This window comes from Schistocerca nitens, chromosome 1 (assembly GCF_023898315.1).
Source record: "Schistocerca nitens isolate TAMUIC-IGC-003100 chromosome 1, iqSchNite1.1, whole genome shotgun sequence".
NCBI classification, from domain to species: Eukaryota; Metazoa; Arthropoda; class Insecta; order Orthoptera; family Acrididae; genus Schistocerca; species Schistocerca nitens.
The window spans coordinates 495,182,914-495,208,653 of record NC_064614.1 but is presented as its reverse complement, the minus strand read 5'-3'; the positions used below and the strand labels follow the sequence as shown (position 1 = coordinate 495,208,653).

Genomic DNA, 25,740 nt, shown 5'->3' with positions numbered 1-25,740 from the left:
ACAAAATGAGATTTAAAAAAAAAAAAAGTTGGTAGAGCACTTGCCCGCGAAAGGCAAAGGTCCTGAGTTCGAGTCTCGTTCCGGCACACAGTTTTAATCTGCCAGGAAGTTTCATATCAGCGCACACTCCGCTGCAGAGTGAAAATCTCATTCTGGAAATCACCAGTTAGTATTTTTTGTGATCATTCCAGGGGGTCTGATTGTGCAGATCATGTTACCCTCTTAAATAAACGCAATTTTTATAGAACTGATGGCTTGACGCACAGCTGGTTTGAATGATACTTAAGAAACAGAATTCAAAAGGTTGTGTGAATAAAGTGTAGAACATTATAGTGACTGGGGAGAAATAATAAAGGGAATCCCACAGGTTTCAATTTTGGCCCTAAATCTATTCATTATCTATCTGAATGACCTTCCATTTAACATTCAACAAACAGTATTGGTACGTTTTGCACACGATATTAGTGTTATAATAAATACTATTAGATATAAAGCAACAGAAGATATGGTGAATGATATTTTCCAAGTAGTTATGAAGTGGTTCTCAGAAAATTGGCTCTCCCTAAATTTAAATAAAACACAATATACACAATTCTGTTCAACAAATAGAGGCATCGTAACAGTTGATGTAGCCCGTGAGCGGTATTCAGTAAATAGGGTAGAATACTCCACAATTTTTGGTGTGATATTGATGAAAACTTGAACTTGAAGAAGCATATTACTCAGCTTTTCAAACAAGTGAGTTCAGCTACTCTTGCACTTCGTATAATCTTGAAATCAAACGAATTAACCTCCAGACGTATTTTGCATATTTCCACTCGACACTGTTTTACGGAATAATTTTATGGGGTAACTCACCGCTCAGAAAGAAAGTAGAGATTGCTAGCAGTAAGAATAATATGTGGTGTTTACCCATGGACCTCTTCAAGTAGTTAGGCATTTTAGGTGCGTCGTCGCAATACATATATTAGCCATTGGAATTCATCATAAACAATTCATCTCAATTTGCGAAGAATAGCAGTGGATGTACCTACAACATTAGGGGTAAAAATGACCATTACGCACTGTTAAAGCTGTCAGTGGCTCAGAAAATTGTTCAATATGCATCAGCAAAACTTTTTGACCGATTGCCCAATAACACAAAACGTCTGGCGGGTTGTTGTTGTTGTTGTTGTTGTTGTGGTCTTCGGTCCTGAGACTGGTTTGATGCAGCTCCCCTTGCTACCCTATCCTGTGAAAGCTTCTTCATCTCCCAGTACTTACTGCAACCTACATCCTTCTCAATCTGTTTAGTGTATTCATCTCTTCGTCTCCCTCTATGATTTTTACCCTCCACACTGCACTCCAATGCTAAATTTGTGATCCCTTGATGCCTCAGAATATGTCCTACCAACCGGTCCCTTCTTCTTGTCAAGTTGTGCCACAAACTCCACTTTCTCCCAGTTCTATTCAATACCTCCTCATTAGTTACGTGATTTACCCATCTAATCTTCAGCATTCTTCTGTAGCACCACATTTCGAAGCTTCTATTCTCTTCTTGTCCAAACTATTTATCGTCCATGTTTCACTTCCATACATGGCTACACTCCATACAAATATTTTCAGAAACGACTTCCTGGCACTTAAATCTATACTCGATGTTAACAAATTTCTCTTCTTCAGAAATGCTTTCCTTGCCATTGCCAGTCTACATTTTATATCTTCTCTACTTTGACCATCATCAGTTATTTTGCCTCCCAAATAGCAAAACTCCTTTACTACTTTTAAGTGTCTCATTTCCTAATCTAATTCCCTCAGCATCACCCGACTTAATTCGACTACATTCCATTATCCTCATTTTGTTTTTGTTGATGTTCATCTTATATCCTCCTTTCAAGACACTGTGCATTCCGTTCAACTGCTCTTCCAAGTCCTTTGCTGTCACTGACAGAATTACAATGTCATCGGCGAACCTCAAAGTTTTTATTTCTTCTCCATGGATTTTAATACCTACTCCAAATTTTTCGTTTGTTTCCTTCACTGCTTGCTCAATATACAGATTGAATAACATCGGGGAGAGGCTACAACCCTGTCTCACTACCTTACCAACCACTGCTTCCCTTTCATGCCCCTCGACTCTTATAAATGCCATCTGGTTTCTGTACAAATTGTAAATAGCCTTTCGCTCCCTGTATTTTACCCCTGCCACCTTCAGAATTTGAAAGAGAGTATTCCAGTCAACATTGTCAAAAGCTTTCTCTAAGTCTACAAATTCTAGAAACGTAGGTTTGCGTTTCCTTAATCTTTCTTCCAAGATAAGTCGTAAGGTCAGTATTACCTCACGTGTTCCAATATTTCTACTGAATCCAAACTGATCTTCCCCGAGGTCGGCTTCTACAAGTTTTTCCATTCGTCTGTAAAGAATTCGTGTTAGTATTTTGATGCTGTGACTTATTAAACTGATAGTTCGGTAATTTTCAGATCTGGCAACACCGGCTTTCTTTGGGATTGGAATTATTATATTCTTCTTGTCGTCTGAGGGTATTTCGCCTGTCTCATACATCTTGCTCACCAGATGGTAGAGTTTTGTCAGGACTGGCTCTCCCAAGGCCGTCAGTAGTTCTAATGGAATGTTGTCTACTCCCGGAACCTTGTTTCGACTCAGGTCTTTCAGTGCTCTGTCAAACTCTTCACGCAGTATCGTATCTCACATTTCATCTTCATTTACATCCTCTTCCATTTGCATAATATTGTCCGCAAGTACATCGCCCTTGTATCGCTTTGTCTGGCAGGTAGCGAAGCAAATTTTAAAAATAATTTAAAATTATTTCTCCTGGACAACTTCTTCTTTTTCACTGACGAATTTTTACTTCAAAACTGATAGCCCCTTTAAAAAATCAAGTGTACTTCCGTGAGTAGAGCTAAAAATAATAATGTGTTCCTCAATGTTAACACTAATCACGTTACTAACTAACCAGCTAAACTCAGAACATGTCCTATCTTGCTAGGAATTGCTCCACTGTGTGAAAGGAATATAGCTGGTTTTGTTGGTTTCGCCGGCATCTTCTGTCAGTGGCACTTGAAAGCTTTTGTAATTTCTACATCTACATCTACATCTACATTTATACTCCGCAAGCCACCCAACGGTGTGTGGCGGAGGGCACTTTACGTGCCACTGTCATTACCTCCGTTTTCTGTTCCAGTCGCGTACGGTTCGCGGAAAGAACGACTGCCGGAAAGCCTCCGTGCGCGCTCGAATCTCTCTAATTTTACATTCGTGATCTCCTCGGGAGGTATAAGTAGGAGGAAGCAATATATTCGATACCTCATCCAGAAACGCACCCTCTCGAAACCTGGACAACAAGCTACACCGCGATGCAGAGCGCTTCTCTTGCAGAGTCTGCCACTTGAGTTTATTAAATATCTCCGTAACGCTATTACGGTTACCAAATAACCCTGTGACGAAACGCGCCGCTCTTCCTTGGATCTTCTCTATCTCCTCCGTCAACCCGATCTGGTACGGATCCCACACTGATGAGCAATACTCAAGTATAGGTCGAACGAGTGTTTTGTAAGCCACCTCCTTTGTTGATGGACTACATTTTCTAAGCACTCTCCCAATGAATCTCAACCTGGTACCCGCCTTACAAACAATTAATTTTATATGATCATTCCACTTCAAATCGTTCCGCACGCATACTCCCAGATATTTTACAGAAGTAACTGCTACCAGTGTTTGTTCCGCTATCATATAATCATACAATAAAGGATCCTTCTTTCTATGTATTCGCAATACATTACATTTGTCTATGTTAAGGGACAGTTGCCACTCCCTGCACCAAGTGCCTATCCGCTGCAGATCTTCCTGCATTTCGCTACAATTTTCTAATGCTGCAACTTCTCTGTATACTACAGCATCATCCGCGAAAAGCCGCATGGAACTTCCGACACTATCTACTACGTCATTTATATATATTGTGAAAAGCAATGGTCCCATAACACTCCCCTGTGGCACGCCAGAGGTTACTTTAACGTCTGTAGATGTCTCTCCATTGATAACAACATGCTGTGTTCTGTTTGCTAAAAACTCTTCAATCCAGCCACACAGCTGGTCTGATATTCCGTAGGCTCTTACTTTGTTGATCAGGCGACAGTGCGGAACTGTATCGAACGCCTTCTGGAAGTCAAGAAAAATAGCATCTACCTGGGAGCCGGTATCTAATATTTTCTGGGTCTCGTGAACAAATAAAGCGAGTTGGGTCTCACACGATCGCTGTTTACGGAATCCATGTTGATTCCTACAGAGTAGATTCTGGGTTTCCAAAAACGACATGATACTCGAGCAAAAAAATGTTCTAAAATTCTACAACAGATCGACGTCAGAGATATAGGTCTATAGTTTTGCGCATCTGCTCGACGACCCTTCTTGAAGACTGGGACTACCTGTGCTCTTTTCCAGTCATTTGGAACGCTCCGTTCCTCTAGAGACTTGCGGTACACGGCTGTTAGAAGGGGGGCAAGTTCTTTCGCGTACTCTGTGTAGAGTCGAATTGGTATCCCGTCAGGTCCAGTGGACTTTCCTCTGTTGAGTGATTCATGTTGCTTTTCTATTCCTTGGACACTTATTTCGATGTCAGCCATTTTTTCGTTTGTGCGAGAATTTAGAGAAGGAACTGCAGTGCGGTCTTCCTCTGTGAAACAGCTTTGGAAAAAGGTGTTTAGTATTTCAGCTTTACGCGTGTCATCCTCTGTTTCAATGCCATCATCATCCCGGAGTGTCTGGATATGCTGTTTCGAGCCACTTACTGATTTAACGTAAGACCAGAACTTCCTAGGATTTTCTGTCAAGTCGGTACATAGAATTTTACTTTCGAATTCACTGAACGCTTCACGCATAGCCCTCCTTACGCTAACTTTGACATCGTTTAGCTTCTGTTTGTCTGAAAGGTTTTGGCTGCGTTTGAACTTGGAGTGAAGCTCTCTTTGCTTTTGCAGTAGTTTCCTAACTTTGTTGTAGTACCACGGTGGGTTTTTCCCGTCCCTCACAGTTTTACTCGGCACGTACCTGTCTAAAACGCATTTTACGATTGCCTTGAACTTTTTCCATAAACACTCAACATTGTCAGTGTCGGAACAGAAATTTTCGTTTTGATCTGTTAGGTAGTGTGAAATATGCCTTCTATTACTCTTGATAAACAGATAAACCTTCCTCCCTTTTTTTGTATTCCTATTAACTTCCATATTCAGGGATGCTGAAACGGCCTTATGATCACTGATTCCCTGTTCTGCACATACAGAGTCGAAAAGTTCGGGTCTGTTTGTTATCAGTAGGTCCAAGATGTTATCTCCACGAGTCGGTTCTCTGTTTAATTGCTCGAGGTAATTTTCGGATAGTGCACTCAGTATAATGTCACTCGATGCTCTGTCCCTACCACCCATCCTAAACATTTGAGTGTCCCAGTCTATATCTGGTAAATTGAAATCTCCACCTAAGACTATAACATGCTGAGAAAATTTATGTGAAATGTATTCCAAATTTTCTCTCAGTTGTTCTGCCACTAATGCTGCTGAGTCGGAAGGTCGGTAAAAGAAGCCAATTATGAACCTGTCTCGGTTGTTGAGTGTAACCTCCACCCATAATAATTCACAGGAACTATCCACTTCTACTTCACTACAGGATAAACTACTACTAACAGCGACGAACACCCCACCACCGGTTGCATGCAATCTATCCTTTCTAAATACCGTCTGTACCTTTGTAAAAATTTCGGCAGAATTTATCTCTGGCTTCAGCCAGATTTCTGTACCTATAACGATTTCAGCTTCGGTGCTTTCTATCAGCGCTTGAAGTTCCGGTACTTTACCAACGCAGCTTCGACAGTTGACAATTACAATACCGATTGCTGCTTGGTCCCCGCATGTCCTGACTTTGCCCCGCACCCGTTGAGGCTGTTGCCCTTTCTGTACTTGCCCAAGGCCATCTAACCTAAAAAACCGCCCAGCCCACGCCACACAGCCCCTGCTACCCGTGTAGCCGCTTGTTGCGTGTAGTGGACTCCTGACCTATCCAGCGGAACCCGAAACCCCACCACCCTATGGCGCAAGTCGAGGAATCTGCAGCCCACACGGTCGCAGAACCGTCTCAGCCTCTGATTCAGACCCTCCACTCGGCTCTGTACCAAAGGTCCGCAGTCAGTCCTGTCGACGATGCTGCAGATGGTGAGCTCTGCTTTCATCCCGCTAGTGAGACTGGCAGTCTTCACCAAATCAGATAGCCGCAGGTTTCTCCCTTGAGGGAACCATATTCTCTGAACACTTGCTTAAAATGCTGAAATTCAGACTCTAGATGATCTTCACCAGAAAGAGTCTTTGCCCTGTGTACTAAAATGTTTAGTACCGCTTTCTTGCGTACAGGATGGTGAAAACTGTTAGCATTCAAGTACCGGTCAGTGTGTGTTGATTTCCTATACACTGAATTACCAAACCGAGGTCCTGCCTTCCATTCAACAAAATGATCCCGAGAACGGAAGCTTGCCATTCCGTAAATTTAAGGTTGGGCTGTGGCCGACGAAACGCTGCAGCATATTTTCGCCAGGAGGTCACATCAAGAAGCAAAAGCCAAGGCGGAGGCTTGACGCCTGTAGGGACGTGGGAGCGGCGGTTTCACACGTCGCAGCAGCTCCTCGCGCCCTCTGACGCCACTCGGTCCCGCGGCGGAACGGAGCTGCTAGGAATTGTCCAACTTGCCCTCCGCGCGTGTCACTCTGGCCCCCTTTGAAAGGTTGCAGATGTTGTCATTGCATCCATATAAGCAGAACATCGTGCCAGTCCCGGCAGTCAGTAATTTTAACTCCTGGTGACGATGACGAAAATAGCTATTGGAAGCGCGAGTGTTTTAACTGAAGTGACGTTGCTTGTAAACCGAGAAGATTTTATTGAAGCATGCTGCAGCGAAAGACTGCCAGGACATACTATTTTTAGTGCTTCATTTCGTAATTTTATTCCCCCAGTATCGCCTGATTTAATGTGACCACATTTCATTAACCTTGTTTTACTTTTGCTGATGATCATATAATCTCTTTTCAAGACACTGTCCATTTCATTCAGCTGCACTTCAAAGCCTATCTTCTCCTTCACCCTTAATTACGTTTCCAAATATCTCCTTCGTCTCTTTTGCAGCTTGCTCAATGTACCCAGACATCTAAAGAATTTCTATTATCTCATTATACATCTTTCAGTCTCTTAATCACTTGTGGTGTTCGTACACATTTAAAATAGCATTACTGTTGTGGTGGTGAATTGCGTCTATCTTGCCTATGACAATGTTAATGACAGTTTAAAGATGGAGTTGAGCTTTGCGATACTTCTGCATTCATTCTTTCAATAAGAAACACTTGCTGAGTGGTTAAGATATGTGATCTTCATGTAATACACGCTGCGGAAGAACTGTCAAACATTCGCAATTGTAAACAAGCGAACACATAAGAGTTAATGTATTATCATTGTAAAAAACTGTCCTCCCCGATAGCTGAATGGTTGCCGGCACAGTAGCTCAGCGTGTTCGGTGAGAGGGTTTAGCTACCCTCTGTAATAAAAAATTGGCTGAACGAGTGTCATCGAACGCCCGCCACGAACAAAGTCAACGAACAATTGAACAAAATGAGATTTTTTTAAAAATGGTCAGCGTGACGGACTGCCGTCCTAAGGGGCCCCGGTTCGATTCCCGGCTGAGCCGGGGATTTTCTCCGCTCAGAGACTGGGTGTTGTGTTGTCTTCATCATCATTTCATCCCCATCCGGCGCGCAGGTCGCCCAATGTGGCGTCGAATGTAGTAAGACCTGCACCAAGGCGGCCGGACCTGCCCCGTAAGGGGCCTCCCGGCCAATGAAGCCAAACGCTCATTTCCATTTTTCCATTGTACAAAACTGCATTTAGATAAAGAAAATTGAAGTAATCTGTTGTGAGATTAATAGCAAGTGATTCTTCTGGAGTGGTCGGTATTCTGAATTTCGTTGAGTGCATAAGGAGATAGGGTACAATTAAGAACGGTAAGTAATTGAATCTATTAACAGTAAAACAAGAAAACATGATTAATCTGTTGTCTCTGCTGTTGTAGGAAGTGGATAATACAAAGGTAGTTCTTTATATTACAAACAAAAACGCTTACAGTCGCTTGGGAAAAGCTCACACAATTTTGTTCACAGTGTTTACAGGCTGGTGAAATCAGATATTTAACGTCCCCTGTTGTATTTAAAATTGTTCGTCTATTGAATACTATCCTTAGTTCAGTGACTAGTCGCTTCTGGTAACTGATAATTGTGGCGCAGGTGTCGACAGCATTCTTCCATGGTTCGTCGTGTCTCCTTCCTAGATCTCTGCAAGAGCCAACTTATAAAGAGGCGTTAATAAATACAAGTAGTTCCGCAGAAAGCGTGGCCATTAGTGGCAGTCTCTACCTGCATACGTAACGCCACCTGTTCCCGCTGGACGTCAGCCTAGGGTTACCATACCCGGTTGACTTTGGTGTGACGTGATAGCAGCCTCGTGTGCAATCGTCGTTATCATTCTCGGTCCCTCATGACTGAAAACGCGACATAATATTTCATCAAGAAAATAAGGGATGACTTCCTCTTTCTCTCGCATAATTTCGCGATATAGTTAACCACATGCTCTGCTGTAATGACAACAGTCATTAACATACAATCTCGGGATAACACGGACGAGTTTAAAACTACCACTCCGATACACTCGACATGACAGACATACTTATATCAGCAAATATGAGCAGAACTTGGCGTGGAAACTTAGTAGGACAACGTATAATTTCTACAATTATAAAATAAATGCTTCGCCAATACAAACTGCCTCAGACAAATGATAGTAAACTGTCTGGATGACCGCTTTGTAAAATAAAATAATTGTAAGTATAACTGAAGTGTCGAAGATTTCCATGTTTTCAATTTGAGAGCTGTGTTTTGAGTACCGCGGATTGGTAGAATTCATATATTTGTTGATGACTTACCTTCTGATGCTGCCGTTGCTCCTCGCTTTTGCAGCATTTAACGGACTTCTTAAGATTTCTCTGAGTGTGGACAGAAACATTCATGTTGCTCGCCACTCATCTCATCTGAAACTGATGCTAGGCAACGGCGTGAGCCGCTGCGGAGATCCTTCCATTGTTGAGATCTCAGGAACAACGCTATGCGCTGTCTACTCTAAGGGCCAGTTGCCACTAGAGTGCGGCAGGACAGCACGCGAAAGCGGCAAACGGCGTCGAAGCGGCACGCGGAATTAGCGTCCCCACTTGAAATGGAAACTGCTAGCGGTGAACAGTGATGGACAGAACAGGGCTGTGGCGGGTGAACAATTGAAATGCGCTTAGCAGCTGTCACTCAGGCAGAGGTAAACACACCAGCTTGGCTCGGAACGGTGAGTTAAAATATGACGAATATCAAGCAAGAAGAAGTATTTTTGAGTTTTAAATCATAAGCATCTTATAAACAGAAGGAACTGCGATTGCAATTGTTTTTTCAGCTTACGTATAGTAAGGTAGGGATTAGCATTATCGTGTTTGTATCAGTGCAGTTCGTATCCTCAAACCCAGTACGGTGCTGTAACATTTTCACGACTTCTCGTCTCCCTAGTACTGAATTAGTAGAAGTCGCTGGAACTAACATGTTAACTCCTCTCGCTGCCAACTTTCGTTATGAAATCATGATGTGTGCAATAAACCTGATACTGTGGTAGTCATTGTTTAATGCTGTGTTCCATTTCGGTGATAAGTAATTTGTAGCAGCATTTATACACGACTTCTTCGGTAATTGTGCAATCTCTGATCTGATGCAATCAGTATTAATTGTTCTCTCTAAGATGACTCATCAAACGGTGGCTGTTGGGTATATCTGTTTCAATAGAAATCGAAAGATCGTGTGTGACTTCGGGTTGATATTTACGTGTTTCAGTCCACACCAACCTTAGCTTTCAATATTGTGTGGAAAGAATATCTTCATTCAGCGGATCAATAAACTGAAACCATGTCAAATTTAGTTACAAATAACATCTCTGCTTTCTTTACTTTGTGTGCTACGCCTGCCGTTGTTAATGAGTATGTGAGAGCAGGAAGATAGACAAAATAAACGCTGCGCACGGTGCAGCAGTCGTCGGCAAAGACGTTAATTATTTGACTACTGCTTGTTCTTTGCCTTTTGTTCTATGGAGTTAGAATCTTCCGTTGTTCATTATTCGCTTTTATGTTTTACGAAAAAGAGAAATTAAGTTGTATGTTCTCGCATGTGTGTATAAGAAGTTATTGTTTAATATGATGTTACGTAGCGGCCATAAAGTGGTGACGCTGACAAGGGTCAACAGGCGAATACAATAATGGAAATAAATATTCATACACTAGAGCGTGGAAAAGTAAACTGCCTTTATTGACGACACGAAACCAAAAACACTAATTGGATATTCACTATACACATTGGCCAGTCGCCAATGCAGCTATGCTGGTATATAGAACGAGAATGAACAAGCCTTTACAAAACAAAATACAAAAACGTCTGCCAAGTTCTCTACTGTGCTGGGAATTAAGTATTCATACACCAACAGAAAATGACACTTCTAACAAAGCCAGAACATGTTTAATACTTCGTATGTATACCCTTACGATGTATTACTTCTCGCAACTTCCGTGGCATGGAATGGACCAATTTTCTTGTAGTTTCCGACTTGATACCTTCCCATTCTCGAAGGAGAGCCTCTTTCAAAGAGGCCTTACTACGGATCTCGTGTTTTCTCACTCGTGTTTGCAGCTCACTCCACAAGTGTTCAATGGGATTCAGGTCCGGACTCTGAGCTGGTGTTTTAAGAGTGTGTGGTGTGTTGTAGAGCAACCACAGCCGTACAATTTGCGCCGTATGTCTGGAACCATTGTCCTGGAAGACCCAAGGCGTCAACACTCTGTTGTAAGTTCTGTTTGACAATGTTCATATACACAAATCTGTCCATGGTACCTTCCACAAACACTAATTTTCCGACACCGGAGGCTGACATACAGCCCGATACCATCACTCCACGACCTCCGTCCTTCACCGTGGGTTGAATGTTGTTTCGGTCGAGGTCTGTATTCGGTCTTCTCCAGACCAAGATCCTACCATCATTGTGCACGATGTTAAATTTGTTTTCATCACTAAACAATACAGTATCCCGGAAGTCTGCTGTCTTGGATACATGCTGTTTCGCGAATTCCATCCGCCACTTCCTGTTCTTTTTGCTGATGTAGGGCTTTCGTGTCGAGACACTGGTTCTGTAGCCCGAACGATTGAGAATGGTACGAACTGCCCTTCGAGTCGTTGCGGAAGTGGTCATATACATATGCGGATAGTGCCGACGCTGTCGTTTTCAGGCATTTCTTCATGATTCTTAGTATCATTCTGGTCTCTCTTGTTGTTTGCTTCTGTGGACGACCGTGTCGTTCACTGTTTATTACTACATGTCTGTCCTTATATCGCTTAATGATATATTGCACAGTCGCCCGGCTTCGTCCTATGATGTTCGCAATTTCGGCATACGACTTGTGTTGAAGATATTGGGCGACAACGATGTTTCGTTCCTCAATGGTCGTTTCGTTCCCCTTGCGGCCCATTCTGCTGTTCCACCGTACCCACGTCCGACGTGCTGTTGCTTCACTAACGCCACACGACTACACAAGTGTGGCATGCGATCCGGGGCTGCGTCAGCCGTTAGTTTGGTTGAAAGTAGTCCGCTGTATGAATACATTTTTCCCTGTCTTAGACCGTGCTGAGTGTAACATATTTTAAGTTCCCAGTATAGATTCATGGCATACGGGAAGCTTCATTAGTAAGAACATGGTTATCTGACGCCACATCATCGTACTTATTCGTATCGGCGCTGTGGGTAATTTACTATCCCAACACACCATGGTAGTTTGTCATCACATGCTATATGAATACTTATTCCCATGACTGTACAACAGCACAGTTTCAGACTAAAGGAATAAGTAGACGGGCCACAGCGACAACTCGGTGCTTGGAAGGCCACTGGTTCGGAGGATCCTGCAGCGCACTTAGGAAACAGCGGACGGATGAAACCTGAACAACTATATTCGTATCATAAATAGTTCGGTGAACGAGTCACCAAGTGTATTCTACCATGCAGTTATGCACACCATATCAATTACATGGAAACTGTAAGCACAGATACTTACATTTTGCCTTTATCACGACGACTCTATATACAAGATGCGAAGACCTAATGTTACTATCTGGTAGACACCGGACCCGACTAAATCACATTGTCAGTAGAGAGATATATGTTAGTTAAGGACGATCTGTTAGTTAGCCTCACGGCAGCAAATAAACAGCCGATAGCAACGTATGGCAGCTGCAGCGAGCATGTGAATTTAGGTTTTCGAGATACTTATCGTTTGACGTCTGTAATAGCGGACGTGCTGGAACCAATCTTAGGAGCAGATTTTCTGTGCGCATACAGTATCTCCATTGACAATCGGTTGGCTCGACTCGAGAAAGGAGAAGAAGTGGTAACTGGGTTTATAGGGAAATTCAGAAAAACAAAAGGTGGTTCAGCAAAAGTGACAGAGGTAGATCAGCATATGGATCTCCCAGCACAAACGGCGACCACAGCGGGACATAATACGGCTCACCTCACGTACACAGACCCTCCAGTCTCTTTTAGACCGAGAAGACTGGCACCAGACAGGTTCGCGGATATTCGTGATTTTACGAATGTAGTATTTCAGCGTCATAGATTGTCAAAAGGCATACCATCAGATATCGGTTGCAAACGTTGACTTACCGAAGGCAGATGTCACTACACCTGTTGGTCTCCTTGAAATTTTTCATTTCCCATTTGTCCTTAAAAACGCGGCTCAGAGTGTTACGAGGGTTACACCTATCTCGACAACATACTGGTGTTTTCACCGGCACTAAATCTCCAGGAGGCGACCTTAAAGCAGTTTTTGATAAACTACGTACGTTGTTTGTTGTTGTGGTCTTCAGTCCTGAGACTGGTGTGATGCAGCTCTCCATGCTACTCTATCCTGTGCAAGCTTCTTCATCTCCCAGTACCTACTGCAACCTACATCCTTCTGAATCTGCTTAGTGTATTCATCTCTTGGTCTCCCCCTACGATTTTTACCCTCCACGATGCCCTCCAATACTAAATTGGTGATCCCTTGATGCCTCAGAACATGTCCTACCAACCGATCCCTTCTTCTGGTCAAGTTGTGCCACAAACTTCTCTTCTCCCCAATCCTATTCAATACTTCCTCATTAGTTATGTGATCTACCCATCTAATATTCAACATTCTTCTGTAGCACCACATTTCGAAAACTTCTATTCTCTTCTTGTCCAAACTATTTACCGTCCATGTTTCACTTCCATACATGGCTACACTCCATACAAATACTTTCAGAAATGACTTCCTGACACTTAAATCTATACTCGATGTTAACAAATTTCTCTTCTTCAGAAACGCTTTCCTTGCCATTGCCAGTCTACATTTTATATCCTCTCTACTTCGACCATCATCAGTTATTTTGCTCCCCAAATAGCAAAACTCCTTTACTACTTTAAGTGTCTCATTTCCTAATCTAATACCCTCAACATCACCCGACTTAATTCGACTACATTCCATTATCCTCGTTTTGCTTTTGTTGATGTTCATCTTATATCCTCCCTTCAAGACACCATCCATTCCGTTCAACTGCTCTTCCAAGTCCTTTGCTTTGTCTGACAGAATTACAATGTCATCGGCGAACCTCAAAGTTTTTATTTCTTCTCCATGGATTTTAATACCTACTCCGAATTTTTCTTTTGTTTCCTTTACTGCTTGCTCAATATACAGATTGAATAACATCGGGGAGAGGCTACAACCCTGTCTTACTCCCTTCCCAACCGCTGCTTCCCTTTCATGCCCCTCGACTCTTATAAATGCTATCTGCTTTCTGTACAAATTGTAAATAGCCTTTCGCTCCCTGTATTTTACCCCTGCCACCTTTAGAATTTGAAAGAGAGTATTCCAGTCAACATTGTCAAAAGCTTTCTCTAAGTCTACAAATGCTAGAAACGTAGGTTTGCTTTTCCTTAATCTTTCTTCTAAGATAAGTCGTAAGGTCAGTATTGCCTCACGTGTTCCAGTATTTCTACGGAATCCAAACTGATCTTCCCCGAGGCCGGCTTCTACTAGTTTTTCCATTCGTCTGTAAAGAATTCGTGTTAGTATTTTGCAGCTGTGGCTTATTAAACTGATTGTCCGGTAATTTTCACATCTGTCAACACCTGCTTTCTTTGGGATTGGAATTATTATATTCTTCTTGAAGTCTGAAGGTATTTCACCTGTTTCATACATCTTGCTCACCAGATGGTAGAGTTTTGTCAGGACTGGCTCTCCCAAGGCCGTCAGTAGTTCCAATGGAATGTTGTCTACTCCGGGGGCCTTGTTTCGACTCAGGTCTTTCAGTGCTCTGTCAAACTCTTCACGCAGTATCGTATCTCCCATTTCATCTTCATCTACATCCTCTTCCATTTACTAATATTGTCCTCAAGTACATCACCCTTGTATAGACCCTCTATATACTCCTTCCACCTTTCTGCTTTCCCTTCTTTGCTTAGAACTGGGTTTCCATCTGAGCTCTTGATGTTCATACAAGTGGTTCTCTTTCTCCAAAGGTCTCTTTAATTTTCCTGTAGGCAGTATCTATCTTACCCCTAGTGAGATAAGCCTCTACATCCTTACATTTGTCCTCTAGCCATCCCTGCTTAGCCATTTTGCACTTCCTGTCGATCTCATTTTTGAGACGTTTCTATTCCTTTTTGCCTGCTTCATTTAGTACATTTTTATATTTTCTCCTTTCGTCAATTAAATTCAATATTTCTTCTGTTACCCAAGGATTTCTACTAGCCCACGTCTTTTTACCTATGTGATCCTCCGCTGCCTTCACTACTTCATCCCTCAAAGCTACCCATTCTTCTTCTACTGTATTTCTTTCCCCCATTCCTGTCAATTGTTCCCTTATGCTCTCCCTGAAACTCTGTACAACCTCTGGTTTAGTCAGTTTATCCAGGTCCCATCTCCTTAAATTCCTACCTTTTTGCAGTTTCTTCAGTTTTAGTCTACAGTTCATAACCAATAGATTGTGGTCAGAGTCCACATCTGCCCCTGGAAATGTCTTACAATTTAAAACCTGGTTCCTAAATCTCTGTCTTACCATTATATAATCTATCTGATACCTTTTAGTATCTCCAGGGTTCTTCCATGTATACAACCTTCTATCATGATTCTTAAACCAAGTGTTAGCTATGATTAAGTTGTGCTCTGTGCAAAATTCTACCAGGCGGCTTCCTCTTTCATTTCTTAGCCCCAATCCATATTCACCTACTACGTTTCCTTCTCTCCCTTTTCCTACACTCGAATTCCAGTCAGCCATGACTATTAAATTTTCGTCTCCCTTCACTATCTGAATAATTTCTTTTATTTCATCATACATTTCTTCAATTTCTTCGTCATCTGCAGAGCTAGTTGGCATATAAACTTGTACTACTGTAGTAGGTGTGGGCTTCGTATCTATCTTGGCCACAATAATGCGTTCACTATGCTGTTTGTAGTAGCTTATCCGCATTCCTATTTTCCTATTCATTATTAAACCTACTCCTGCATTACCCCTATTTGACTTTGTGTTGATAACCCTGTAGTCACCTGACCAGAAGGCTTGTTCCTCCTGCCACCGAACTTCACTAATTCCCACTATATCTAACTTTAACCTATCCATTTCCCTTTTTAGATTTTCTAATCTACCTGCCCGATTAAGGGATCTGACATTCCACGCTCCGATCCGTAGAACGCCAGTTTTCTTTCTCCTGATAACGACGTCCTCTTGAGTAGTCCCCGCCCGGAGATCCGAATGGGGGACTATTTTACCTCCGGAATATTTTACCCAAGAGGACGCCATCATCATTTAATCATACAGTAAAGCTGCATGCCCTCGGGAAAAATTACGGCCGTAGTTTCCCCTTGCTTTCAGCCGTTCGCAGTACCAGCACAGCAAGGCCGTTTTGGTTATTGTTACAAGGCCAGATCAGTCAATCATCCAGACTGTTGCCCTTGCAACTACTGAAAAGGCTGCTGCCCCTCTTCAGGAACCACATGTTTGTCTGGCCTCTCAACAGATACCCCTCCGTTGTGGTTGTACCTACGGTACGGCTATCTGTATCGCTGAGGCACGCAAGCCTCCCCACCAACGGCAAGGTCCATGGTTCATGGGGGGACTACGTACGTACGGGATGGAATTGGAAATGAAGTCACATGCTTCTTGACAGAGCGTAGGGGAACAATGCGGAGACCCGCACCGCCGTACTAGGCAAGGTCCTAATGGAGGTGGTTTGCTGTTGCCTTCCTCCGACCGTAATGTGGATGAATGATGATGATGAAGACGACACAACAACACCCAGTCATCTCGGGGCAGGTGAAAATCCCTGACCCCGCCGGGAATCGAATCCGGGACCCCGTGCTCGGGGAGCACGAGCGGTGGATAATAATTAATGAAAATAAGTGCAGCTTGCGAAAAAACCACGTGACGTACCTGGATCTCACAATTTCAGAGACGACGCCTACCCGTTAGAAGAGAAAGTGGAACTTATACAACAGATACCTCGGCCGGTGAAGTTCTTAGGTGTTGTGGATTTTTACTGTCGACATCTGCCGGGAGCAGCTGCTTTGCAGGGACCGCTCACAGAGGCGCTGACAGGCCTAATACCAATAGACGTCAGAAGCTACATTGTACACCCTGCACGCAGCAAGCCTTTGAACAGATCAAGACAAATATGAAGCATGCGGTCTTAGTAGCCCATCCTGTGTGAGATGCGAGACTAGCTGTAATAGTCGATGCAAGTCATATAGCCTTTGCAGCTGCGTTACATCAAGGATTTGCTAGACAATGGCAGCCATTAGGGTTTTTCTCACAGAATCTCACGGAAGCACTAAGGAGCTGTAGCACGTTCGACCGAGAACTGTTGGCAGTATAAGAGGCAATAAGGGACTTCCGACCATATGCGGACGGCAGACCATTCACAGTGTTCACAGATCACAAATCACACACATTTGTGTTCAGCAAGCGTACAGATGCTCTGTCACCTAGGAAGTTCAGACAGTTACAATAAATAAGGGTCGCGGCGATAACCAATTCTGTGGGTTACGCGAGATTGGCAAGAGAGCAAAGAGAAGACGCACACCTTCTGTTTTTTCGGCAAAGCTCTTCCACAGGGTTGAGACTGCAGGAAATACGTCCAGAACGTGAGGCCGTTAAAACATTTTGTGATACCTCACAAGGAAGACCTACACCATTTGTGCCTGAGCGATTAGAGTGACAGATATTCGAAACATCTACATTTACGTGGATACTCTGCAAATCACATTTAAGTGCCTGGCAGAGGGTTCATCGAACAACCTTCACAATTCTCTAGTTTTCCAACCTCCTATAACGCGAGGAAAGAATGAAACACCTATATCTTTCCGTGCGAGCTCTGATTTCCCTTATTTTATCGTGGCGATCGTTCCTCCCTATATAGGTCGGTGTTAACAAAATATTTTCGCATTCGGCGGAGAAATCTCATGATTGGAATTTCGTGAGAAGATTCCGTCGCAACGAAAAACGCCTTTCTTTTAATGATGTCCAGCCCGAATCCTGCATCATTTCTGTGACACTCTCTCCCATATTTCGCGATAATACAAAACGTGCTGCCTTTCTTTGAACTTTTTCGATGTACTCCGTCAGTCCTATCTGGTAAGGATTCCACACCGCGCAGCAGTATTCTAAAAGAAGACGGGCAAGTGTAGTATAGGTAGTCTCCTTAGTAGGTCTGTTACACTTTCTAAGTGTCCCGCCAATAAAACGCAGTCTTTGGTTAGACTTCCCCACAACATTTTCTATGTGTTCCTTCCAATTTAAGTTGCTCGTCATTATAATACCTAGGTATTTAGTTGCATTTACGGCTTTTAGATTACACTGATTTATCCTGTAACCGAAGTTTAATGAGTTCCTTTTAGCACTCATGTGGATGACGTCACACTTTTCGTTATTTAGGGTAAACTGCCACTTTTTGCACCATTCAGATATCTTTTCTAAACCGTTTTACAGTTTGTTTTGGCTGTCTGATGACTCTATTAGTCGATAAACGACAGCGTCATCTGCAAACAACCGAAGACGGCTGCTCTCCAAAATCGTTTATGTAGATAAGAAACATCAAAGGGCCTATAACACTACCTTGGGGAACGCCAGAAATCACTTCTGTTTTACTCGACGACTTTCCGTCAATTACTACGAACTGTGACCTCTCTGACAGGTAATCACAAATCCAGACATATAACTGAGACAATATTCCATAAGCACGCAATTTCAATACGAGCCGCTTGTGTGGTACAGCGTCAAAAGTCTTCCGGAAATGCACAAATACGGAATCGATCCGAAATCCCTTGTCAATAGCGCTCAAAACTTCATGTGAATAAAGAGATAGTTGTGTTTCACATGAACGATGTTTTCTAAACCCATGTTGACTGTGTGTCAAAAATGGTTCAAATGGCTCTGAGCACTATGGGACTCAACTGCTGTGGTCATAAGTCCCCTAGAACTTAGAACTACTTAAACCTAACTAACCTAAGGACAGCACACAACACCCAGCCATCACGAGGCAGAGAAAATCCCTGACCCCGCCGGGAATCGAACCCGGGAACCCGGGCGTGGGAAGCGAGAACGCTACCGCACGACCACGAGATGCGGGCGACTGTGTGTCAATAGACCATTTTCTTCGAGGTAATTCATAATGTTCGAACACAATATATGATCCAAAATCCTGCTGCATTTCGACGTTAACGATATGGGCCTGTAATTTAGTGGATTACTCCTACTACCTTTCTTGAATATTTGTGTGACCTGTGCAACTTTCCAGTCTTTAGGTACGGATCTTTCGTCGAGCGAACGACTGTATATGATTGTTAACTATGGAGTTAATGCATCAGCATACTCCGAAAGGCACCTAATTGGTATACAGTCTGGACCAGAAGACTTGCTTTTATTAAGTGATTTAAGTTGCTTCACTACTCCGAGGATATTTGCTTCTACGTTACTCATGTTGGCAGCTCTTCTCGATTCGTATTCTGGAATATTTACTTCGTCTTCTTTTGTGAAGGCATTTAGGAAGGCTGTGTTAAGTAACTCTGCTTCGGCAGCAATGTATTAGATAGTATTTCCATTGCTGTTGCGCAGAGAAGGCATTAATTGTTTCTTGCCGCTAACATACTTCACATACGACCAGAATCTCTTTGGATTTTCTGCCAGGTTTCGAGACAAAGTTTCGTTGTGGAAACTGTTATGACATCTCGCATTGAATTTACCGCTAAATTTCGAGCTTTTGTAAAAGATCACCAATCTTGGGGATTTTTCGTCTGTTTAAATTTGGTACATTTGTTTCGTTGTAAAGTATACATAATTTGGTTCATCCAGGTACACGAGCAAGTATCAAGTTGCTGACAGACAGCTTTATTTGGACTGGAGTTAAGAATGATTGGTGGACGCAGACGTGTCCTGCCTTTCAACGTTGCAAGTTGGGATGTCATGTGGAGAAACCAGTGGGACACTTTGACGAACCAACTGGTAGTTCTGAACACGTACAGCTCAACATAGTTGGCCCATGCCGATGTCTGAAGGTAGCCGTTATCTGCTAACAACAATTGACAGGTTTACGAGGTGGGTAGAAGCCGTACCGATTCAAGAAATATCAGCGGAGACAGTCAGTCGAAGTTTCTTGACGACAGGGGTAGCAAAATTTGGATGCAAAGTGCACGTCACGTCTGACCAGGGTCGTCAGTTCTAATCTTCATTATTTTTTTAACTGGCGAACATTTGTGGATTTTGGCGTCACCGTACATTAAGTTATCATCCTGAATGTACCGGAATGATAGAGCAATAGCACAGAATAATTAAAGCTGCTTTGATGTGTCATGGTGACAGTTGGTCTACAGCATTGTCACTGGTATTATTCGGTCTGAGCACTGTTTTAAAACCTAGGGGCATCCACGGCAGTGCTTGTGTACGGACAAATCTGGCTCCTTCCTGGAGAATTCTCTGAAGACCGTAAGAGCTGGACTGACCTACCGTATTTATTGAAGAGGTTTAAAGCACAGCTGACTACCCTCAGACCACAACCATCGAAATAGCATGGCGATATTCCGTCATTTCTGCACGAGACTTAAGCAAGTGTTCGCATGTGATGTTACGAACCGAGCAATAAGAACCCCGTTGCGGCCACCGTGTAATGGACCTTATAAAGTACTGCAGTGTAACGGACACACAGTGAAACTCCAGATTAACAATAAACTGGTTATTGTATCAGTCGATAGAGTGAAGACTGCTCGCTTATTGCCGGAAGACTTAAAGCAGGAAGATGTATAAGGCTCGCAGCGGAATATGGTGCGTCAACAGAAGCAAGCATCTTCCACAACAGCAAATAACTGAATCTGGTGGAAGATCTGGAGGTGGAAGAACAAGATGTTTAACCGGTGGTTTACACAAGGGCGGGTCGGAAAGTCTGAAAAAAAGTTTTAACACATACCTGGCGCTCCACTCTACCGGGAGGGAACTGTGTGGGAGTGGGAACATAGACAAAATAAACAAACAATTACGCTTAGTGCAGCAGTCGGCGGCAAAGACGTTAATTATTGGAGTATTGTTTATTCTTTGCGTTTGTTCTATGGAGTTATAATGTTAGTGTACAGTACAGCACTCGTGGCTGCCGCATCGCGGTCACCAAGTGGGGCCGAAGCAGTTTCAGATACATTTTTACAGTCTGACGATAATGTATGGATTTGTAGTTTTAGCTTGACGATGTCCACTATGGACAAACGGTAGTTACTGTTATTTGAAGAAGGTCGAGTTATGCCGACTGAAACCTAGGTAAGTTCTAGGTAAACGGTGCAACTGAGGCTGTTGGTTATTAAAATTAAAATTAATATGCAGATTACCAGTGTTGTCCGTATTTTCATTCGAAATTCTTGGTAGGTTGTTAGGTTGTTCTGATTCTGAATTTACAGAACATAGTACAACAAGGTTTAATTTTCAATTGTAATTTTTTGTTTGGATTATTTTTTCCATAATATTTTGATATGTTTACATCATGATTCATTGTTGGGTCATTCAAGCAAACACACATAACATTATTTTTGTTACGGTATATCCTTTCATTAAAATGAAAAAACAGGAAATGAGGAAGAAATAGCTAAATATTGGGTTAATTCACCTATTACTTGTAGTAGTACACTATGAATAATGTAAAACCTACTACCCACGCTGTATCAAAATTTAAATAACATTCAGGCTAGCTACGTGCAAGATGAGTGTTTGTTTCAAAGGGCTTAAACAATAACATAAGTTTCAAGGTGCTATAATACAGGAAAAGAATACTCAAGTGTACTCAGCAGATGGCGTGATAAACTATTAGCAGATTATATTTTTTACAGATGATGGGTTTTCTTGATGATGAGGAACATGCCTTATGAAACATAGTCACACAATGTGTTACATTCCTTCACAGAGTGGAAGCAGTGTGAAAATGTCTAACTTGTTTAAACGTATGAAGATGGAATAGCCAGTCATCCATTTGATAGAAATATTTATGTTAAATAAATCAAAAAGTACATAATTCACTAAATATGTGTGCTTCTGCACACCATTATATTATTCATTGTGTAAAATGCATATTGGGTCAATATCTCTTCACTCTTTTGCAGTTACGTTTTTGAATTGTTCACAGAAAGAATTACTGTCACTAAGCAACTAAATAATCATGAATTCTTTTTCTTTCACTATTGTATTCACAAAGAAGCGTATTCTATGTTTTTGTGTACTTTTGGAAGGCATCTCATTTACAAAATGTAATGGGTTACATCACATTGCATTTATAAACAAAAATACTAAGTGATGTACTGAAATTAGACTTGTTTTTCTAAGTAAATCTGTACTTAATACAGTAATGACAATTTTGAACTTAAGCAGGAACACAATCTTTTCTGCATTTGTAGGATCATCTTCCATTAAATGACATGTGATTTATCGTGGTTACTTTATAAAGGAATATCTAGAAAGATATAGGGAAGTGACGAATTTGATCAAAATCTGCCCCATGCAATCGTTTTTTTCATAACTATTGCAAAAATGAAAAATGCATTTTTTTAACAAATAAAAATGAAGTCATTTATTAAAAACAATAGATTTTGTTCTAAATAAGTGAGGAGGACAGTAACTTAAAATATTTATTTTACAATTAATTTTAATCTTTACAGTAACATGACTGTGCAATTACAATCTTATATTGTAAACACAGTACTCATTGTTACAGAAACTATAAGTTACAAGAATTCTTTGACTGAAAGGGTACATTTCTCATATAGTCCAAATCTATGTGCATTGGTGTGTGTAACAGAAGCATCAGATAGTGCAAAAGTAACTGTACTTTGGCTGATACAGAAAAGAAATTATTTGTGTTGTAAGAGAAAAATACATATGCATTAACATAGCAATTTAGTATATAGCTAGCATTTATATCCATTTCCATTGTATTCCAGAAGCATAATACATTAATCTGTACACATTTTCTTATAAAAAGTTTCTGTAATAAACATTTGAAATGCTTAATAACATATTTGTACTCTTACTAACACAGTCTTTTGCTATATGAATCCTGTAACAAATATTTCATTTATGCTTAAGTGGGTGTCCTCTCAGCATATTGGATATCCCAGGTGGTTTCTTATTACCATTACTTTGCGGGCAGTTGTCTTGTTGCATAGGGAACATAAATGAAAGATCAATATCATAGCGTGGTAGCTTTTCTCGTAAATACGAAATTACATTTTTTGGAAGACCAGGTACACGACTCATAATGAAACTGGATAAATATCGCGGGCTTTTAGATTTTTCAGCACAGTGGAGTAGTAGTGCCCAAGATTTGTAGTCAGAATTGACAACAAATGTGTTGTAGACACCTTCATCTGCAAAAGAGAGAGATTAATATAACCAAATCATTGCCAAGCAGTTATGCAGATGAATTATTCATCTGCTTCATGGCTAAAAATAGTACAAAAATTTAGTTTTTTGTAGTAGTGAAAATAGCACTGACATATAAGTTTCTGACAAGAGATAAGATTCAAAAAATTATAAAAGATCTTTGTGTCATCAGCATGCCATTCATTGATTTCAGCACATTAGGTATTATGGATCCTAATACGAATGATTCAAGGATGTAGAGGAAATCAGGAAAGACTTACATAGAGAATATAAACTATTATAAATGGCATATGTGCACCAGTAATGATGGTTACTGTTGGGCTGCTAATATTATAATTAAAAGCATTAGTTTTAGTCTATGTTTGGTCAGAATTATTATGATTTACGTCTTGATTCCCAGATACCCAGCAGATACTACTGCGAACAAAGCAAGATGAAGCAAATGAGAAGGACTATTCATTATGAATCCATTTTAAATAGCTAAAAATCATCCATGAGATTTAAATTATGTTTAGTGTTGTCTTTACAGTTAAGGAAATATAAAAATATCCTTTCCTTTACAATCTCAGCACATTGTCATCATAGCTTGAAGTAACACATTTACATAAAATATATTCACACGAAGAATTCTTTTCTTTAAAATACTTTCCAAATAAGTATATAACCTTCTCAATAAACTTAGAAAAGATCCAACAACTTTTCTGATTGAAATTAGAGTTTATCCCCATTAAAAAAAGACAAGAGTGGAGCAGAAACATGTGAAGATGAGTAGCCAGTGCAAGGACTTGAAGGAAAAGACGCTTTCACAATGTGTGAACCCAGCTGCTCATAAACAGCAATGAAATACAACAGTTTCACTGCAGAGTCCAGAGGTTTAATACTATAAAACTTGTTAAATCGTTGTGGTTCTTGGTTGATGCGAATATCTAAATGAGTCAGTTTGAATGGTGTTCCCCTGAATAATATGTCTATTGTATCAATCGCTGTATCAAACCACTCTACCACTTTCTCATTACATCCACAACTTTTCTTGATATTTCTTAGTTTTAGCTTTTTTTATCCTTGCAATGAACGACTGATGAATGAAAAAACTGGGCACCTGATTTTGTCTTACATTCTAATTCTCTAGTCCTTCCCCTGTTGATCTTGTCCCAGTCGCTGTTTAATACACCACACAACAGAAATAATAATATTACAAAGAAATATGCGATACATAGTTATTGTATTTTCTGCTCAAATAGACTATGAAAGTAGTAAAGTAAAGCAATGTATATTTTGCTCTCTGAGAGAAAATTATGAGTGAACGAATGTATAACAAAAAAAAAGAGAAACTTTGAGTCTGTGGAGACTAAGAATGTACACTGAATTTGACTTTTACACCAGTGAAAAGGACACGGGTCACACAGTTTAATGCCAGTCGATTTCATCACCCTGTATTGCACTGAGGCATAGTATTTTAAATAGTTTAACCATCCAGCACAAAAAGCTTAAATTGTGAGGTAAGGAAAGGGATTGTTGACAGTGTTGCACTCTACATGTATTAGTAAGCCTTAACTATTTCATGAGAAATTGTTAGTTACATAGATATATGATCTGTTTCGGAAAGCATGATTTTGTAGCAGAATTCGCAGTCACATATTATAATAATCCAATATTTCAATAATTTCTTGACACTGCAGTTAATAATTGTACTGATACCCATATAATACAGCATATATCTACGAAAATGTCAGATTTAGGATGTTTGACATTACTTTCACTTTTAATTTCAAAAGGAGCTATACATTTACTGTCATGATTTTAAATGATACACAAGAGACTCCCTTTAAAATTATTACGACAGTTTGAGGAACAGCACATTCATTTCATGTAGCATTTTCTCCAATTTGACATGTCTGTGAAATTCGAATACATAGGAAAGTATAGGAATGAGCTTTCATAAGTACATATAATGGGAAACTATGATGTAAACTATTTTTACATCAGTATGAAAAACTTTTTCTCCTGTTGATTAGCTAGAAAGTGTGAGTAAGAGCAGGCTTAAGAGTAGCTAAATGAGTAATTAAATACAGAAAGTTCTATCAATTACAAACCAAGCTGCTTACCTGAGATGTGTATCATGTGCATAAAAGAATATTACCTGTATCACTGATGTTTGTTTCACTGCTTCCCACACTTTTTGTTAGTTATCTTGTACCTGCCATTTAGCCTTCAGTAAATAATATTTTTTCTCAAATCATAAGTTGCCTGTCTTATTGCATTGTCTAAAAGCAACCCTCTCAATAAAAAGTTAATTGGGAATAGAAGAATGTAGACATCATTTTCTTTAAAAAATCTGCATCATTCATCATAAAACGAGTTTGTGAGCCATCGAGAATCCCTGTATTGATACTGAGTAGCAATGCATTTTAACAACTATGAAATTCAGATCCCGTAATAGTGAAATATATTACAGTTCCTGAAAGGTACTGTACACTAGTTATCCCCTCTCATACAACATATTTTGTGTGAAAATTACAGGTACGTCAATCTTTTTTTCTAATATGTTGGACAACAATGTACCGTCATTGATATTAACTTTCTCTTTCAAAGCCATTAGTCTCGCATATCCTCATGGACAAGCATTCTGGATGAGCGGAAATACTTCAGTTAATTAAGTGGTGGTTTCATT

General features: G+C 40.9%; 1 protein-coding gene across 1 annotated transcript in view; it reads right to left on the bottom strand.

Annotated features, from left to right (window-relative positions):
* Positions 1–22,286: 22,286 nt before the first annotated feature.
* Positions 22,287–25,740, bottom strand: part of LOC126236132 (apolipoprotein D) — a 124,011-nt gene continuing 120,557 nt past the window's right edge. Inside the window, exon 3 of the mRNA XM_049945215.1 lies at positions 22,287–23,053. Coding sequence (XP_049801172.1) covers positions 22,758–23,053 — 296 coding nt within the window. The 3' untranslated portion in view covers positions 22,287–22,757. The remainder of the gene's footprint in view (positions 23,054–25,740) is intronic.